This window comes from Micropterus salmoides, unplaced genomic scaffold (genome assembly GCF_014851395.1).
Source record: "Micropterus salmoides isolate LMB-PRFRI ecotype aquatic unplaced genomic scaffold, ASM1485139v1 Ms_hic_scaffold_20, whole genome shotgun sequence".
NCBI lineage: Eukaryota > Metazoa > Chordata > Actinopteri > Centrarchiformes > Centrarchidae > Micropterus > Micropterus salmoides.
The window spans coordinates 7,756,558-7,777,285 of NW_024041151.1; the positions used below are offsets into that span (position 1 = coordinate 7,756,558).

A 20,728-nucleotide genomic window follows, 5' to 3' on the forward strand; every position below is an offset into this window, starting at 1 on the left:
ACCACCAGTTTTCTCCCAATAAGTTAATATACAGCCTATTACAATATAAATTTCAATTTATAATGCTGTAAATAAAATGAGAAAAGGGGAAAAAAAAGCTTTTAATAAATGTTTTAAAGTGCAGAAATGTTACCCTAATCCTCAAGGTAGGGGGCATCAGTGCGCATGTGTAGGCGTAGCGTGTATGTGTGTGAGTGTGTAGTGGCAGAAGAGGAACTTGCTGTAGAGATGGACCCTTGGGGCTAAAATCCACTGACTCCGTCTACGGCGCGTTACGGCTGCGCCACGGTTGCCGGAGCTAATCGTGGCCATTAATCAATGCTCGTGAGTCCACCAGACGCGTCCCCAGTGCGTCCCAGAAACGGCTCTCCTCCGCTCCGCAGAGAATAGGTAGCTGGTCTATTTTTTTCTGCTAGCCACATCAAGCAGCATAGAGCAGATCAAACCAGGCAGGAAGTCAGAGCAGAGAGGAAAGGGTCAACAGTAAGGCTCGGTTTAGTTGGAAATGTACAGTGTAAGTTACAGTGACTAATGAATAGAGACTACAGCTCTGCGGCTTGTCAAGATTAAAGCGGAGTTACTGTGTGTTACTCCCCCGCTCCGTTAAGGTTATAACTTTGATGTCCTCTGGCTTTCCTGATGGACAGATAGCATTACTTCTTGTATGCATGCCACAGTAACTGCTAGCTGCTGCTAAGCGGTCCAAATCTTCTGTACTAATGTTAGAGGTGTAAACACCAACACACCCCCGGAGCACCAAGCTTTCAGTCCGGGCAGAATCCGCAACAGCTTGTTTAGCTGCATGGTTAACTAGTTACTCGCAGCAGCTTCTAAAAGCAGTAGTTGGTGGCTTAAGTAAGTGATAAAGGTTGAAAAAAGGTGCTGAAGCAGTGAACAGTATGAGAAAAATGTGTTTCAGAGGCTCACTGAAGTTAATAGGCATCAATTATTAAATGTTGGGACAAATTGTCAAATCGTTGTTGAGATATTTCTGTCTGGACCAATCAGCATTGCTCTTCTTATGTCCAGGCTGCTAGTGTAACAGAAATATTAATGTTGGTGAACCTTTGCATTTGCACGTGTAATAGCGTTAGGGAAGGACTTCTTCATGCTACAATGGACAGAAGGGACAATTACAGCCTCCAATAACTCTTTTGTTGTTTTAAGATAATCTTGAAAAAATGTGAACCTATCCTTTTAAACTCTTATCTTTCTCAATGACAACAGTGAGATTAGAAGTTTTGATTACATTCCATTTGCTTTCCAGTAAATAATCCGGTACAGTGATGTTTAACTTACCATAGACATGTTTATCCAGAAGTTTGTGCTTACATTTCCAGTAGCCTGATAAGCATGACATCACCTTCCCTCATCCCGGCTGTGTTGAACTTGTTGTGTTTGGAGCACAAAGCAGCTGCTGCTTGATAAACTCTTGTCTGTTTGGACTTGTCACTGAAACTGAAGCCATCCTCATCTTCACTTAAATTTCTCACTAATGGCTGATCTCCTGGAAATTATTAGAGGTGTCTGTTAGGCTGATACACGATGCCATCGTCCATTGGCGATGGCTGGCAGACATCATGACATTGAGCCAGGCATCGTGATTGTAAAATCTCAAATTTTCACATTATACCACCCTGTGAAAGCAGGTTTTAATGACCACGAACATTGTTCTAAGTATGCTTTGCACCTGCCTTGGAATTCCCTTCTCCCCACACTCAGACCCCATCCACACTACTCCGTTTTAGTTTACAAACAGAGAATTAAAACAAATACCATCTCCGTCCACACCAGCGTTTCCGCTGCGTTTTGGAGTGAATCTCCGTCTACATTAAAACGACGTGAGCGGCTGCGTCATCGTCTCTTAAGTCCTCCGTTTTGTCCCGTCTTCACTAAAACGCCCTCCGGAGTTTTGAAACGCAAAACGGGGTTGGCAGCGTTTCCAAATTTCTCAGTTTTAGGTCTTTGTTTTCATCGTTGTAGTCTGGATGGGAGGTGCAAACGTAGCAAAAGGTCTCCGCTTTAACTCAAACACCATCTGCTCCATTTTCTCCATCAGCTGTATGTTGATCAGTATGTTTTATAAAGTCGCCTAAAAGACTGAGAACATGTCTTTGTTCCATATATTTCCACCTGCGATCCGTTATCACGGCAGCAGCTGAGCCGCATGTCGACTTATTAATGACGCAGCCTATGAAACAACTGAAACCAACCTCTGCACCCTGTGTGTTCACTGTTGCTTTACCTGCTCCGTGCGTAAAATATCCACCGCGACTTGCACATAAGACGACTGCACATAAGACCCCCGCGCGCACGTGCACCTGATGACATCGTCCATCCCGATGTTTCATTGTGTTTCACATCATCCAATGGAAATTGGCCCAACCTTAGTGTCTGTTCAGTTTTGGTATATCTGGAGTTGCATAAAACAGCTCCTCAAGAAAAAGATCTCTCCTGCAAACAGAAAGATATAAACACACTGACATGTTAAAGCTGTTTGAGATAACAGTGAAGTAGCCTTTTGTCTAGAATTACTTGGAAGGTCAAACATTGTTTATGAATTCTAAACTGAATATGTTTTATTGCTCTTTTCTTTTGACCTCACAGACTGTATTGCAAGTGATGACTGAGCTTTCTGGTTGCAGTTGAATGGGCTAGTTGGAGAAATACCCTCTGCTGATTGATACCTAGTTTTATTTTTCTCCCATTTCTAAATTTGTCTGTAGCACATTTTCTTTTTTTCTTTTCTTTTTTTTTTTTTATTAAATGACTTCATGTGGTAAATATTTGGTTGCACTTGTGTTCATTTGTTAATGTTTCCTACCATGTTTTATACAAATAGAATCATGAGCAAAAAATGTTCATGGCTTTTCACGCATCTTCTGATCTGAAGTTTCCTCCTGTCGTGGCTTTTACTCATTCAGAATGGAGCCAATAAGCTAGTATATTGATCTAATTCAGTCTTTGCTGCAGATATACTGTGGCGACACCTGGAAGCTGTTTGACCAATGTTTCAGAATAGCTAAATGCTTAAATAAACTCTTTAGATAGAAGGATATTAGATGTGGAATCAAACTTTTTACCCCCTATGATTCTGAATTGATTCACAAATGCTGAAAGTAGATTTTTGTACATCATTGATAAAGTTATGTTGACATATCGAAGAGAGTACAGTGCAGCACCTGGACAATGCACTAGAGTTATCTTGTAGTTCATCTTATAAAAGGGAAAACATGGCTGCAATTTGGATTTAATAACTGAATTACTGCCTTTTGCGTGATGAAAGTGAAGCTTTGTTGTGGATATTCTGTACCCTTCACTGAACTCCAGCACTAACACACGAGGCCTGCTGAACAACCCGTACTCCCAGCCAACTCTGGTCGAGTGAAGAAATTAACATGACTCGGACACAGTCCATTTCATTCCAAAAGACCTGCACCTGTGCAGTGTTATGATAAGTGGCTGAGTTTGTTTTTTTGTCAAGGACTCTAAAGACTTTATAGTGGCTTTACCACAGATAGATGGGATGGAGCCTGCAAAATGTCACTTCCATGTTTGCCACGTTGTACACAAGTTTGGTTTCCATTGTTAATCACACAGATGGGGCCAAATTTCATTAATCTCAACTGACAGCCCATTTATGTATCTCCAACCTTCTTTTATCAGACATAAAAGCATCTTGTAAAGATAATGATCAGTTGCAGACACTACTGTCCACTTCCTTTCAACTGCAGAGAAAAATGATGTGCTGTGCTGCCTCAATGTGGCCCGGTGGCTAGTTGAAAACACACTGTATCAACATGATGTATTTATTTTAGTCTGAATGTACACTTTATGCCTTCTTTGCTGCAGAGCTAGTGTTTACGTTGATGGCCAGCCACCTTATCTGCACATCAGTCAGCAACCGATTAGAGGCAATAATTTACCTCTGCCTGTTCCCAGTTGAACATGGTGCAGTTGTTTTGTTAGAGTTGCCATATTTCACTCCACCAAGCCATATTTACTGTTAAAATACTGTTTGTATGTCCAATTAATTTATGCTTGAACAAGTTTAGGCGTCACATTAGCATTAATCTTTATCTTTAGTGGTGTTATTTAAATTTTAGAAATCAGCCTCAGTTAAGTAGAGTGCTTAATTTCAACATTTAAGCTTTATCATTTACCAGTAAACTTTCACAGAGGTTTTAATAGACTATTTCTCATATGGATGAAAAACTGCAGACCTCACAGTGAAAGACGTCACAGAAGTGAGAACGATCACTTCGTGCTCCCACACATTTTCCATATGGTCCTCTCCAAGTCAAGACCGCAGAGTTCCTGCAGCTGTGTGCATAAAAGCGCTGAGTAGCTGCTAACTGAGGCCAGATTGAGTAGCCTCTGTGAAGACCAGCCATCTCCCACATTGGGGAAATGTCAGCTGGACGCAATGAGACAGGCCCTGAAAGTGGGGAGGCCCTGCTGGAAGCACAGCTCTGCAGAGTACCAGTGTTATAACTTATCTGGGACTGTTTTCAGCTGTATGCCATAACTTGTGTACAAAGTGACATGTTTGGAACCACAGTGTTAAGCTGCCAACACAGTAGAATCAGCAGCACATGAATATTTTGACAATATTTGAGAAGGATTTCTGTCGGCCAACAGAAACATTTTCACGCTGTAATTATAGTTATCCTTATTTGTAAGATACAAAAGATAGTGTATGATTTTATTGCCCTAAAGATACTGGATTTTTGAGGCTGTTATGGGTATGGATATTTGGGCGTTTTTTAAAAAATCTGTTACTGACATATCAGCTGGTTGATGTTAACGCGCAACATAAACAATCAAGAAGTGAGCAGGACGTTTTACAGTTAAAGAAATCATAATCAGCTCTACATCATCTGCAAGTGAAGCAGTTTTTAGCAAGATCTCATCCAGTCTGAAATTGGTTTGCAAGTTTAAATGTGAACACATTACGGTGTAAGACTGTAAAGACCTTGGTCGAGTCTTCCACTACGATCCAACCCTTTCCCCTACTTTTACATAATACTCATTTGTTTTGGCAAGTTTTTTTGTGCTACATAGAAGTAGTAGGTCAAGGTTGATTGTAGGCACGGTGGTTCGCATCATGAGTCTTGCGTGGTTGGGAAAGGCGTTTTGGTTACGGTTGGGGAAAGTCACTTTTAAATTTGTTGGTATATAAGTGCCTAAATATAACTAAAACTATTTCTAATTGTGCGTTAGTTGCTTCAAGCGGATTTTATATTGCATATAAATTAAATAAAAACATGTTAATTTTGCAGATTTGTCTTGTATATGAAACTTTTATGACTTGACAGATAAATGTTACTTTCAAAACATAGTATACATGCAATTTTCCAGGAGACAGGGCTGTGCTTTTCACTAGCTCTGACCTCAATTGGGATATTTCCTGATGTACCACAGAACAATTAATCAATTGTACCTGAAGTGTATCCTTTGAATAAATGTAAGATAAATCTATATTTAAAAAACGAAAACACACACACACACTTTTTATTATGAAATACTAGATAGTAGAGCAGGACGATTTGCGCTCATAGTTCACTGACAAGGTTTGTACTGTAGATATGCTCAACTATCTAGCTAGCATCTCCCAGAGCCTCAGGCTCTGGTCTGAAAGCTGAGCAGGACTGTAGGGGACGCAGTCATGTGACTTCACACGCGGTATTATGTTTTTAAAGGGAAATATTAACAGGATTTTTAACTGACGCGGTAAAATGACATCGGTTAGAGGTTCTGTATTTTGGTTTAGATTACTTTTCAATTAATGGTCCAGCCGTACTAGATAGTGATAACTCTTAAGGACTTCATAAACTATTCAAATTAAACAATCTGGCTGAACTCCTCACAACATAAGCGATAAGGGTAGACATTGCTTTGGTAGGTTCGCTTAAGGTTGCTTAAAGGGTTTTCTTGCATTCAGATACATTTAAATATTGCTCTGGCACTTTCATTTAAGTTAGATGTTGAATTGTGTCATATTAATATTCCAAACAGAACATAGCAGGATTGCAGTTGGCATGAATGTCATCAACACCCGAGAGAGGATTACAGTCCAATGCAGTGTTGTAAGCATCAGTGGAGACCTTGGCATTAAGTGTTCCACTTGATATCTGAGTTGACACATTCACAGCTTCATTCGAGTGGATTTTTTGCAGATGTATTTTGGGACAATGTGTGGTACTGCTTCAGAAAGCCTAAGAAGATTTGAGTTCCCTCTGAGTTGGCAAGCGTCAGTGTTATTGTGACAGAGATTTTGTGCACAAACTGTATTTGGAAAAATCTAGAATCGAAATGATCGTCAACAAAGTACATCGAAAAGGAGCTATGAAAGTCTTTGTCATTGTTGCAGTAGAAAGTTATTTATACTTAAGTGATCATAGCAAATACAGTTAAAGGTTATGGATTTATTTTAAAATTCTGACTGAGGCAGATTATATCTGCTGTTGAAGTCTGAAGGAAACTCTTTGTGTGGTTAATAACCCCTGAACGTCTTCACTTTACAACACTGAGTTCACTTGGGCATGCAGCAGTGACAAAAGACTCTCCTAATGCAGTCAATGCCTGTCTTACATTTCTTTGTCTGTTTTAATTGACAATGATAATTTCTCTCCCTGCTCAATAAGACCATTAATTCAGCAAATGAACCGATCAAAGGGAGAAAATGAAGCACCAAGATTATTTTGGGGAAGTGTGGGCTAAATTGTGTCGACTAGAACACCAGACTCAATTTCCTTTTTGTAGTTTGTAACGCTGGGGCAGTGTTTCAAATCTTTTCAGGTGTTCAAATAATAAAGGGGTTCTGAACAATTGTACATAGAATTCCTTATCTAATATGAATTAAGAAATGTAATGTCAGTCAGTTGGTCTGTTGGTTGGTCCACCACTTTGGCTCAGACTGAAATATCTCAACAACTTTTGGATGGATTGTCATGAGATTTTGTACAGAAGTTCAGTCACTAGAGGATAAATCCAACTAACTTTGGTGATCCCCTGACTTTTTCTTGCACCACTGTGAGCTTGAACTTGTTTTTTTTTTTAAGTAAAATCTCAAAAAACTGGTTAATGGATTGCCATGAAATTTGGTACATGCATTGCTGTTCCCCTCAGGGTAAACTGTAAAAACTGAATGACCCCTTAATCTATTCAACTAAAGATACTCTAATACTTTGGTTAATGAGCAAATACTTGCAAAACTAATGACATTCCCATCCGGCTGAGCTGCACTTTGTTTATTTCTAATTAGCCAATATTAGCATGCTAACACGTTAAACTAATATTCTGAATCTTATTCTAAGATGGTGAAATGTAAATATTATACGTATCATTGTCATTTGTCCACCCAGGACGGTAGCACAGCTTTGTCGTTGTTGAGTCAAGTCAAGCCTTACTAAATGCAGCCAGCTGCTGGATTTGCAACCTAAATATGAATTATATGCACCTGCTTTATAAAAGGTGAACGCAGTTATTCATCTCATTACTATGACAGTAACTACAGTGATGACCGACTACCGATTGCTGATCTTATTAAAGATATCGGGCTCTAGCTCATCCCAACCAAACACAGCTGTTAATGAAGGGTCACATTCAGTACAGATCATTCACCAGTGTCACTCTAATCCCTAAACTAATGCCTGCAAGTGCAGATCCTCTAATCTGCACTTGCAGAGCACAAGCTCATTAGAGCTCCCACACTGAGACAACAAAGGGAAGGGATCTCCACACAGAGTTTGCCGTCTGTGGTTTTGGTTGAAGCTGTTCATAGTAGTAACTGCAATCAGAAGCTCCCAGCAGATGTGCTGGTGAGCCTCAGGATCGACCTGAGAGGGATTTGTGATGCCTTCAGAGCCATATTAGTTCATGTTTGTGTGAGCTGGGACATCTCTGGTCTGCTCAGTGTCTGCACATGGCCTCTAGCTGACTCAGAGTAAGACTGGTAAGGATGTAACACCACATATGAGGATGCATGGCTCTCTATCTGTCTTTTGTTGTTTGATTGTCACCCAATGTTAATATTATCAACACGATCAGGTGTCAGTATTTTGAGGCTTCTTAACACAATTCACACGCTACAGCTCACCTCTCACTGCCACTACTTTTTGATTTTTTGAGTATTTAATTTATTATGTGTTTAAATCCCGTGCTTGTACTTTAGCTTCCTGTCATTATTTCACCTCACATAACCCTCCTGTCTCGTCAAGTCTATCCTTTTTGTGATATTTGACCAGAAGCAAATCATGAAACTAATTTTTGGCAGATGTTTCTTACAAGTGACTCACAGATATAGATTCTTACAAGCATCTTGCAAGTCATGGGTTTACACGAGTTACAGTGGGTCATTAAAACTAATGAGGTCATCTAAGAAGTGTTTATGAGTTTCTGACAGTTTGTGGATAATAAATCTGATGAGCCTCACTGGAAAAAACTCACAATCTAAAAGTCCAGATAAACCGATATGTCACAGTATTATCTTGGTATATGATCTGATTATTATGTTATTGTCGGTATAGCTAGGGATCTTGCAACATACACTCATTTGCATTTTCTTTTGTGAATTTTCTTGAAATTGTGTTAAAATTTGTCGTTTGATTGTAGTATATACACCTTTATCTATTAAATTATAGGAAATGTATGTGCCAGATGATTCCATTTTAGAGAGACCTGAAACAAAAACTTTCATTGAACACCAAACAAAACTAATTTAGAACTATTTAAACAGTAGCTACTTTACATAAAACATTTACAAAGCAACTTTATTTCAAATGAGGCTGTTCCCCATTCTGTCTTCTCCTTAGTTTGTACTCTTTAACTAGAAAAGATCAAACAACTCATACACCTCCTACTTTAGAGCCTCTCAGTAATTGTACAGCTACATAATTGAACATTATGTAAGTAACCATGTAAATATGTCAACGTAATGCATGTCTACATGAGAGGGGAAAATAATGAGTCTTTCATTGTACAACATAGTCTTTTTTGCAATGTAATTAAATTGAATCTCTGTCAGCGCAATTTACAACATCGTGTTTGACAACTTAGCACATGTTTTCTTAGGTTTTGTGCATCTTCGTAAAGGGAAAACTCTTAATAGTCAAGTCATTGTTATTTCCATTCACGTTTGAAAAAATAAAGCTGCTACATTTACTGACCTCATGGTTAATTTTAGGTGAACAGTTGAGCCTAAACTACCCATGACTTATTGAGCTCTATGATTACAACCCTGTCTAAAGGTCAGACTGGAGACGCTTTGCTTTTCTTTATGCCATTTTCAGCCTGTTGAGATTAAAGAGGACTGGACCAAGCAGCATGTCAGCTCCGCTGTATGGATTGGATGAATCAACCATAATTTCTAGGAAAGAATGCCACTGTATAAACTACCAACAAATGTTTAGTCTTAGGCCAGTTCTGAAAGCAAGCCATTAAGTGCACCGGAGTCTAAAATGTATTTCAGTGCACAAAAAGAAAGAAAACCTTCTTCTTGTATTAAAAAGAATCCCATGCTCTCATTCTCAAAACAATTCAGTGATTTAATGCAATGATGGTAAAACACCAATCCAAGTCCAAGATTGTTTTGTTGAAAACTTAAAGATAATCATTTTATTGTTACATTAGCCGAGATAAAGAAAAGTGTGTAATCCTCCATTATTTGCTTGAAATAATTTATTGATATTCAAAATAGATCGTTCACTGTCAAAACTCTGTCCAATACTGAAGGATATTTTACTTATTATCATATGCAGCAAATATTCACATTTGAGAAGATGTAAACAGTGAAGTGTCTACATTTTTGCTATAAGAAAACAAAAAAATGTTTATTTTTTTTGTCTTTCACTTTCTTTTATTAAATCTTAACACTTTGCTTCTCTCTGCTCTGAAGCAAAAACCGCCTTCTTACTGTAGTCTACATTAATATTTCACTGGACTTTTCTGTATCTTGTTGTGGCCACATGTTAAATCAAAGCTCAGAATAAGGAATTGGACCTATTTTTTTTTTTAAGTTGAGCAAGATCCATCTGTAACGCCTGCTTTAATCTGCAAACACAAGAACACCTGTGTTTAACACAGGGTGGTTTTGGTGTGGCCTGAGTCTCCTCACAGAGCCATCTGCTTGGCAGATTTACTCATGAATGTGTCTGACTGTTGTACTTTTTTTACTACTACTGTTCACCCTCCTTTTATTGTGGATATCAGAGTTTAATTCAGAGGTGCTAATAGTCTTTCATTTTAGTGTAGTAATTTTTTGCTATGCTAGCAGTGTGACTCCAGGGATGACAATGTTGGTCTGTCACTCTGTCCACAATTTTAGTCCAGACTAAAATATGTATTTTAACTATTTGAATAATAAATAACTATTTTATGTCTTGTAAATGTTGTATAGACTTTTAGTGATCCCCCCCATTTTTCCTCTAGTTCCTCCAACAGGTTAACATGTTTGTTTTTTTAAGTAAAATATCAACAGCTTTTGGATCTATCGCATGAAATTTGGTTCATGCAATAGATCCCGTGAGGATGAATTGCAATAACTTTAGTGACCCTTAACTGTTAATTTAGGGCCATCATTAGGTCAGATTTAAAATTTATCCAACACTTGCCTGCAAAACTAATGACATCCAGCCTCAGCTGTGCTTTGTGTTTAGTGCTGTAATTAGCCAGTGTTAGCATGTTAACACGTTAAACTAAGATGGTGAACATGTTAAACATTATTCCTGCTAAACATAAATCATTATGAGCATGTTAGCATGCTGATGTTAGCATTTAGCTCAGAGCTGTACACTCTTAGTCTTAAGTGTTTTTGTGTCAGCAATAGCAGCAAATGTTCTATGGTTCGTGCCAGAGCCACATGGGCTGTATTGCAATGTGTAGTACATGTGAAACACATGTGGAGGCTTAAATTCAAGGGGGCCACAGTGTGACCTATTTACTTGGTTCCACACACATTCTCATTCTTTAGGGCCCTCAGACCGGATACCTGGAGTCTTCTGAACCTTAGGAGAAGATTTGATTTGATGAATAGTGGCATGTTTTATGAGTTTATCCTCTGCTTGGGGAACCTCTTCAACTTGAACTCTATTTCAGACATGCTTCTATTTCCTGTTTCAAGATCTTGAAGTACAGACACGTATTGTCTTTGTACCTCGTGGCTTGGTTTACCTGACCCAATCATCCTGCAATGAAAAGTGACAAATCTACTTATCTCTGTTGTGCCATCAGATTAGTCAGGATTTATTGTTTCAGTCCATTAATTTGACTCTTTGATGCTCCTCCCCCGTGTCAGTTTATATAAACAAAGCCAGAACAAACGTTTCTAACTGGAATTTATTTATTTTTCTTTTAGAGTTCAGAAGTACAGGTCAAATCTTTTGATAGGACTTTAACATTTTGTTCACCAACTGTGGCTCCATGTAGACTCAATAATAGTAATGTATTTGTATCTTAAGAAAAGGTCTCAAAACAAACCAGCTGTTAAACAAAACATCGATGCAAAGAATTTGTGTCAATGCTTTTAAGTAATCGAATTATTTAAATTACTCGATAAATCATTTCAGCAGAGCAAATTAATCTTTTTTTAAGCATAAATGTCAAGTAGATCCCCAGTCATATCTTCTCAATAATAAATGTACTACTTTTCTTCATCTTATGTGGCAGTAAATGTTTTTTCTTTGGGTTTGGGACTGACAAAAAGGAAAATTTGAAAACGTCACCTTGAGCTTGAGAGAATTGTTATGGGCATTTTTCTTTTACCAATTTCTGACATTTTATAGACCAAATGATTGATTGGTTAATCTGGAAAGCCATCAGCAGGTTAATCAGCAATGAAAGTAAGTGTTTAATGCCTAATCTGAATGGTCCTACTCAATCTAAAGGTCTTTTACACTTTGTATTCACAACAAACAATAAACCAGCATATCGTGAACATCTTCACCAGTCTCACAGACTCGCTTTAAAGATTTAAGCTGCTTTATCCTCATCTAATCATATTAAGATTAAACTGTGTTGACTGCGTCCGTATGGTGACATGTTGCCTGTTTCCCCAGCTGAACCTCAGCTAGTCTTGCAGTTTTACATTCAGGTTTGGGACCAACTGATACCACATATTCCCTTGCAGCTTGCTTTCATTTTAATCCAAGATGGCCAAGTTAAAAATGTGTCTGTTTCCTGCTCAAAGCATCTGTTAAATGTATGAGGACGTAACTTTGTCAGCGCAAGAAATAACTGTTTCCGAGCAAGGAAACATTTCCTCCGGGAATTGGCCTCAAAGCAGTTACACTTTTATCTGTGACTTTTTATTAATTTATCGCCAGTTGGATAGTAACGGAAACTATTCAGTCAGGGAATTCGCCACAGATATATTCAATTAAGAGTGCTTGCATTTAAATGTGGTTTTAGCTGCTGTAGATATTCACCACAGCAACAGAGCTGGAGTAAGAGTCACACGGTGAGTCTTTGTGAGCTGAGGGATTGATGGGAATAAGGAGCAGTGGTGATGGATGATTGTGGGGGATTTCCTCAAAAATGAGTTTGTTTTTTTTTAATTTGAGTAAAATGAACAAAGAGTATGGTTGGTTCCTGCAGCCTCAATCGTGCAGGAGACAATCATAAATAATTATTGCAAAGTTAATGCAGTTGAAAGGAAACGTCGGTCTGCTGTCTACATTCTGACTTCACTTTCCTCTCATTCCTGGCTTCCCCCTCTAATTTTCCTGCACAACCACAAGCACTGCTCGCTTTGTCATGACTCCCAGTAACACTGGCATCTCATTTAAAGGCAGCAGCAGCCCAGCTCTGCATCCATTAGTTACAGTAGAGGGAGGGAAGAAAAGCTGTGGAGGGAGGGAGAATGACGGCTATTTAAGGGTTGGAGTTTAAGCAATGGGGTCTGACCTAAACACTCCTCACACTTTAAAAGACATTTGCTCCCACTCTCTCTCCCTCTCTCTCTCTCTCTCTCTCACACACTCTCTCTCTGTCAGTAAAGGAGCTGAACCTCCTGCCTGAGCTTTGAACGGTGAGGGAAGATAAGGAGCTGGCTGAGGGAGGACTGACAGAGCTGCCACCTTGCTGGAGAGGCTGCAAGACAGAGCAGTGACACAACAGAGCAAAGCATCATTTTCTTGGCTTCAATGAATGTGTGGAGACTCTGAGGAGCGCCTCATCTTACCTGATCGGGCTTGTGATAAGTAGATTGCACTAGTACAGGTAAGAAGATATAATTATCCCTGATAGAAATGTACTTGGATTTGATGTGACAAATGTTTTAATTAATTTGTAAATGCCCTTTGAGTTGAATTCCAAATATTGTCTTCAAAATAGAGATATATACAGTAGTAGTTTGACACATCATCAGTTGTATTTTTAGCTGTAGATTTCTGTCTAGCACAGGTTACCACAACACCAGAAGGCATTGATTATAGTTTATTGAAATTACATTCCTGGTGTATACTGCAACTTCTTCCTCAGACACACATAGCGGCCAATGCAGAGATCAGAGGTGATGACTGACTCGGGGAGTGAACATGTGGAAGAGTTATCCACAGCTTTGATCGTCTTAGTAGAAGGGCCAGCACGCTTCATGCCAAAAAAAAGATTCTCTCAGATTTTGTCAGGTTGTAGATCAATACTCCAAAAATAAAAACTGTCCATCTGTTTGTGTGTGTGTGTGTAAGTATCCCTGTGTCTGGTTAGGTTTTGCAGACTGATGATTCATCTCATTACCTTGGGCAATGCAATTCAGTTCTCAGTGTGTCATTTTTCCATCATGGAGATTACATTAAGGGAAAAGTGGGTGGCAGGATTTGCCAGTGTGGGCAAGCAGAAAAAATACTTCCATCCATTCAGTACAGGAGCCCTACTTAATTGAAGTCTAAGTCTGCGTTACGGTGGTTTTAACTTATGTACAGAAATAAATATTTCGGCTAAAGATTAGAATCATCCAGTTCTGCGGATGTACTGTAGAACCGTATTCAAGCTATTTGTTTTATCTCACAGCAAAATTCCAACTCCTATCTAAAAGCACATCAACGCCCATTCACAGCTATCCAGGCTGGAGTCTTTTACAGCCTCTCTGCTATGTGCTAGATGTCCTGGGATGTGTCTGTGCAGCAGAGTGACATAGGTGTCTCAGTGAGCAAACGTCTGTCTGAGGGACAGCTGGTTTAGTAGCTGGAGCTCCCCCAGGGCTCGTCCGACACAGTTTCCATCTGCGTGACCTCAGAACACACAAAGATCCTGGGGTTGATCATAAGTAATCATCACACTGTGTTTTGAGTATGGTGACACTGGGAGTTAGTGAGGGGCGTACATGTCGAATAATTCATGTCTCTCTTTCTCCTAAATCAAAGAAACTGAATTAGCTCATGGTTGACATAATTTTACAGTACAGGATACTCCAATAAAGGTATTACATGATTATATAACTGTGCAGGTCAGCTGTGCCTGTGTCAGTGTTAGGCCTTTAACACTGTAAATCTGCCAGTGTCTAGAATCAGGTGTGTTGGTTATGAGGGGGATGGTGCACAGATGGCTCATTGTAAGTTGTGATATTTCTAGCTATTTAAAATCTGCTCTTATTTTCTTGATCATTAACCAGTGTAGGGAGGTCTTCTGTTACCCGGCGCAGCATTAAAAACACTAATTATATAATATTTCAGTTTGTTTAATACTTTGGTTTATCTATCAACAGTTGAATTTTCTTTATAATGAGCATTGCTGCCTCACAGAGCTACAAGCGTAGCTGTAGACAAAAGCTGCAACTAAGTATTTTCATAATTGAGTATTTACTGGTTATTTTCTCAGCAGGAACAGATTCCTTGTGGATTTTTAAACCTCTATTAGCGCTATGGAACTGTTTTTCTATGAGGGGGTCCCCGTTTTGTGTCTTGTACACGTGCGCGAGGTCTATTCTACTGACCTACAGGCGGCACTAATTCAGATTAGCTTTATTGGCATGAATGTGTAACAACAATATTGTCAAAGCATCATACAAACTACATAAGAACAATCAGCCACAAACACTAACATGCCAAGTTTTGCTTCATTGTGCTGGCAGAGGCAGGGAAGAAGACTGCAAGTTAATAGACATGGACGTAAACAATTGTTAATTTAAAATACTTGTGTTTTGGTGAGTAAAAGTGAATGTAAACATAATTGTTTGATTACAAGAAACCTCCACAGGGCTCTTTTTAATATGAGAAAAGAGGTGATATATTCAGATTGCTTGATTAGTCTAACCAACAGCCCAAAACCCAAAGATATTCAGTTTACTAACATATATGACAAAGAAATCATCACAAATCATCACATTTGAGAAGCTGGAACCAGATTCCTTAAAAAAAAAAAAAAAAACTCATGATAGCACTGCAGAAAACATCAGGGAATCATTAAAGTCATTAGGATTCAAATTTCAACCCATCAAATAATTGAGGTATTTCAGTCTGGACCAAAGTTCAAAAGAAAGGTTCGCTTATTACAAATCTTTAAGCCTTTTCTCCTTGATTGAGGAGGCACCCCATAGTTGCAAATTGAAACTGAAATCTGCACCCTGCTTAGGCTTACCTGGGGACACATAAAGCTCAGGTTTATTATTCCTAAAGGACTGCTTCAGGCTTTTTGCGCAGCAGTGGGGAAATTTGTAATCTCCTAATGAGGTGTTTCAGCTATTGTTGCTCTCAGCTACAGTAACTAGTCCAGTTAACTTTCTTGACATGATTCCCAGCTGTTCCAGATGCTCGGTGTATCAGACTTTCCAGTTGCCATTCACGCCAAATAAAAATGCAGATGAACAAACAAGCAGATGCACCGGATTAATGTTCATCGCTGACCAGAGTCCTGACTCTCTGCTGTCAGCCACAAATGTTTTCCACAACAAGTGTGTCCGGACATGCTGCACTTGTGATGTTCTCATGGATGAAATGGTTTAAATCGCAGTGTGAAATGAAGACAGCACTGTTTGTTTCTGGTGATAAAACACTGACCTTCAGCTGGCTGATTTGCACAGATAGAAAGAATCAAAGACTAGAAGTTAAACATGAAATATTACATGCAGTGGACACAGGACCTCAGTGCCTTTTTGTTTTTTCTTTGACTAGCCAAAACAGATGTCGTCAGTCTAGGGCCAACATTCCCACTTTCTCTTTTCCACGCGGAAAAGTTCCCTTCTTGCTGCCAGCATGGGGGAAGAATACTAAAGCAACAGCAATTCTGGATTATAGCTTAGTGAACAGGTTATATTTATTTCAATTTTCACTCCAAATTGTCTTCCCATGTCCCGCAGTCAAATGAGATGTCCTTGGTCAACCCCTGGTCTGCTTTGAATGAGGTGTTCTTGGCTTTTTAGAAACATTAAGCTTGTACAATTTAACTGTACATTGTCTGTTAATATAGATAAATGGCTACAATATCAGAAAATCATATTAGGGCTGTTTTACAAATATAGAATAGCTGCATTGAGTTACATTTAAAGCTATAAAGCACATTTTCTGCTGAAACTTGTGCAGGGAGACGCTTTGCTGAGGATTTGAAGGGATTAATTCTTTACCTCCATCCATTCTTTATCGCATTTTATCAGTCTTTATGTCTTGTAAAGTTTTCTAGACGGAGATGGGAGACATAACGCTAGACCTAGGTTCAGATTTACAACACCGGTCATAACCTGCCTTTATCCTACCACTCACCAGATGTGCGAGAACTCGTGAAACTCGAGCCCAGTTTTTTTATCTGTGCAGATTTGGTGAAGGGGCACGTTCATGCTGTTAAGGGGCACATGAAGAAAGAGATCAGGTCAAAGGTCAGGACAACAAGGGAAAGAAAAGAGGATTGATGACGGGAGTCTTCCTTCATACCTATACCTCCAACACCAACTGTTTAAAGACACTGTAGTGACAGTGACTGGAAAATATGTGCACACCCATTGTACCCATTTTTCATCCAAACATAACCAAATAAAAAACATAAATGGAAGAAATTATTCCTGTCAGCTTGCAGGACACTTGCTGTACTCAAAGACTGCTGGCCAATAGCCCACAAGTTGTCACATTGTCTTTAATCTATTTTATTGGTTTTCCCTAAATATAAAAGTTTATCACAACCTGTCTAGAGCTCTTCATAGTTTGGAAAAATGAATACACACCGGCTCAACCTTCCCTGAACCTTTCTGTCAGAAATCTGAACAGTTCATGTAGAGCAGTAGACAAGTTACTGTACTTTGTCACTTAAAAGTCTACAGAGCTTCTGATATTCTAGAAGATATTTAGGGTCTTGGTGTGAATTTTTCACGCGTTCACGTCCTATTGGATTGATGGTATAGGTTAACGTCTTTGAGCATTCACATTATCAAGAGGGATGTGTGAGTACCGAGTTGGTCATGTGAGGCTTAAAATACTGTGGATTGATTGGCTTTCAGTCACTTCTGTATTTTAAGTACCGAGTTGGATGTAAACTTGTAATTGCAAGAACTCCGATATGTAAGTTATATCGCTATATTATGTGAAGGATACAATCTTGTGGTTTGGGGTATAAGGTAGGTCCATTTGCTTCAAATAAGTAAATGTTTGATTTTGAATCACTAACAAATTAGCACTTAATTTTCCCTATTAAGATATTTATTTTGTTGAGGAAAAGGGACTGTAAAAAGGTTTTACTTAATTTTACTCAAGCACATTTGTTGAAAACTGATTTTATCATAATAGTTTTGAATGTTCTTCCTCAGATTTGTTAGGTGATCCACTGTTTGTTCATGTGTTTGTTCTGACCATAAAGAAAAGTTTAAAACCACAATTGGTTTCTTCAGCGTTCGCTCTGGAGCAAAAAATCAATCTTAAACTTAAAAGAAATAATAATTTGAAATGTATGGTGATATTTATCGATATTGAATGATATTAAATTATTTTTGCTCAGCGCTATGTAAAAGATTTGTCTAAATCTGGACAGGATGGTGATTTTTTTTTCTCTCTTCATGTGACAACCTAAGATATTTTATTCCTCCATATTTTTTCCTGGAATTTTTTTTGTTGATAGATTGAACGTTTGGATTTATGTGCAGGTACCATGATCTGTTTTGGTTTTGTATCTCTGGTGGATAAAATATGTCCTCCTCATAAATAATCCATTGGCAGGGGGGTAAAAAAAGGTGAATGCAGTCTTGATTACATTGAGATGCAACAAACACTCAGCTGAACCTTTTATTGAACATCTACTTTCATTACCTGACAGCCGAGTATCTGCATTGTTTCAATAAATAGTTTCCATAAGTCTTCATGAGAACCTAAATCCAGATGCACCACATGTCTTTTTGTAGCTATCACTGCATTAACAATTCCCCTCTGGAAGTCATTCTTCATTGGTTTGCTTCTGCAAGCTCTGTCGGCCGCTACCAATCAAACAGTCTGGATACTTTCTCTATTACTGGCAGAGATGCAAACCCTTTATAGAGGTATAGTTTGCTGCCTCCCAGACACAGCAGCAGACATGCATGTGAACCTGTGGGCATACGTACATCCTGTCTGCTTGTATGAGGGTGAGATGATTGGAAAAAACTTACTGTGGGTGGTTAAAGAAATAGGTGATTAGAAATACACAGAAAACTTAAATTCATCAAAAGCCTGCAAATTCTACCAAGTAGCTTTCTGAGAAGTCTGTATCAGCTTTTTATAGATCATGAAAAAGTCTTAAAGCAAAGAAGTTTCCATAAGTGAGAAAGAGGCCAGAGCACAGATATATTATGTCTGTACACACAGAGGATCTTCTATTGATTTTCAGTATCCCGTGCTTACTCAGATCCTTTGGAAACACAACAGTGAGTAATCCAAGGAGGCTTTCCCACGCTGAGGAAGAAGCTTGTCATTAGTTCTACTTTGTCTCCCACAAATTACTGCATTCTTGGTGTCCAGTTGATGAAGTCATCTGAGCGAATCGTGGGTGAGGAGGAGTCCTGTAGATGGGATAAGAATTCTATTTCTTTATGTTATGTACTATTTCATGTAGCTGATACTTTTCAAATATGTGCACGCATACTATGAAAAACTTAATGTGCCAGCACAACTGTGGATTCTTCTGTATAGAAGCATTTTTTTAATTCGTCAGTACATGAAGAGTGGATGTCTGTTTTCCCTGATAACTGTACAAGAAATGAGGGTAAATTAAATGTAGCAATGAATCTTAACACTACATAAACCTCTTTTGTGTAGACTCCTGTACCCACAGTTGCTTGCAGTATTCTGTTGTCATACACCGTACTACTGTGACAAATGGTAAATAAACAGATTGACTGGAGTAGTGTGAAGGGATCCTGAAACCACTGATTTCATTGTAATAGCTGCACAGTTAGCATGGGTCAAATGCAGATTTTGAATATCCCCAATGGAACCACTTAAACAATGACCGTATTTACTTAAATGGTATACCTCTTTTATACTGTAAAGGTTTCACCTTTTTTAATTTTTAGTTGCTAGTGAAATAGCACATTTGTCTAAACCAATGGTTCCCAGCCTTTTGGCCTGTGACCCATTAAAACAAAGCAACATCTATTTGTCACTCTACAGCCTGTGAGCAGTTCAACCCCAGATTTCTTTGAATATTTAATATTAGGGCTGTCAAGTGATTAAAAATCACAATCAAAAACTACAATTCAGGCCCATAAAATAGATAGCCTACCACACACTGCCCCTGTACCTGTCACTGTTGCACCATGGAAAAGGTTGGTTAATTTGGCACATTTACCTGCCTCTTGTGATAAAATTTTTTTCCTCCATAATTCTTATTTTTCTCCATATTTACCGTCTCTGATGGACTTGTCACACAAACCGGATGCCGTTCAGATTTCAGCAAAAACAAGTTGGGCGAGGCCGCTGGGATCCCCCTTCAATATTGAAAGTTTTAGTTTGGCCCAGTCTCACAGACACACAGACAGCGGTCCACTGCAGCTGACCGGCTAGTCGGCCAGCCCAGCCGCGGATCATAAAGTGTTATGATTCATCTCCCTACTCCATTCTTAATCGACTCATCGTTGCAGGTACAAACATTACAGGAAACTGCATTTGTTTCATGCTTTGTTTTGTATCTGTTTTCCAGAACCCCCAATTCCCAGGATTGGCCTTTAGTCAGAGGTTCAGACTGATATTTATTTTACTAAAACCACGTCCCACATCTAGCATGGGTACAAGAGGCGTTCTGGTCTGCCTCCTCCTGACTGCTTTGCTCAGCTTATCAAATGCTGGGCTTGTGAAGAAAATCCTACGGCATCGACGACAGACGCTGGCCTCCCCTGAAGAACATAACATGACCGTCCCCAGTACAGACCAACCTGTGGTTTTCAACCACGTCTATAACATTAATGTCCCTGCCAGTTCCTTGTGCTCGGTGAACCTGGACGCTCCAGAGAGCATGCCGCTCCATCCCGAAGATGCAGCAGTCTCTTCGGGCCATCAAACTACTGAGCACACAGTCGACAGGGAGAACCAGATCGTCTTCACTCACCGCATCAACATACCTCGGCAGGCCTGTGGTTGTACCGACAACATGCCCGGCCTGAAAGACCTCATGAGCCGGTTGGAGATGCTTGAGGGAGAAGTTTCAGCATTGAGAGATCAGTGCAGTGGTGAAGGGGCCTGCTGCAGCGCACAGGTCACAGGTAGGTGTGATTTGTTGCCCATGCTTTGTCTGTCATATATAGATTACAGCCACTGCAGTAAAATCCTTATTCTTTCTAAAATTG

The 20,728-nt window shown here is 39.2% G+C and overlaps 1 protein-coding gene across 5 annotated transcripts in view; it reads left to right on the forward strand.

The window, feature by feature from the left end:
- Window positions 1-233: 233 nt before the first annotated feature.
- Window positions 234-20,728, forward strand: part of zmp:0000000846 (tenascin) — a 45,297-nt gene continuing 24,802 nt past the window's right edge. The window contains exons 1-3 of one of the 5 annotated variants that reach the window (XM_038733994.1): window positions 234-390; window positions 12,993-13,218; window positions 20,086-20,644. In XM_038733994.1, the coding sequence (XP_038589922.1) occupies window positions 20,167-20,644 (478 nt within the window). In that variant the 5' untranslated portion in view covers window positions 234-390; window positions 12,993-13,218; window positions 20,086-20,166. Of the gene's footprint in view, window positions 391-11,464; window positions 13,219-20,085; window positions 20,645-20,728 lie in introns of those variants that run through there. The other 4 variants (XM_038733993.1, XM_038733995.1, XM_038733996.1 and 1 more) reach the window with 4 other exon arrangements.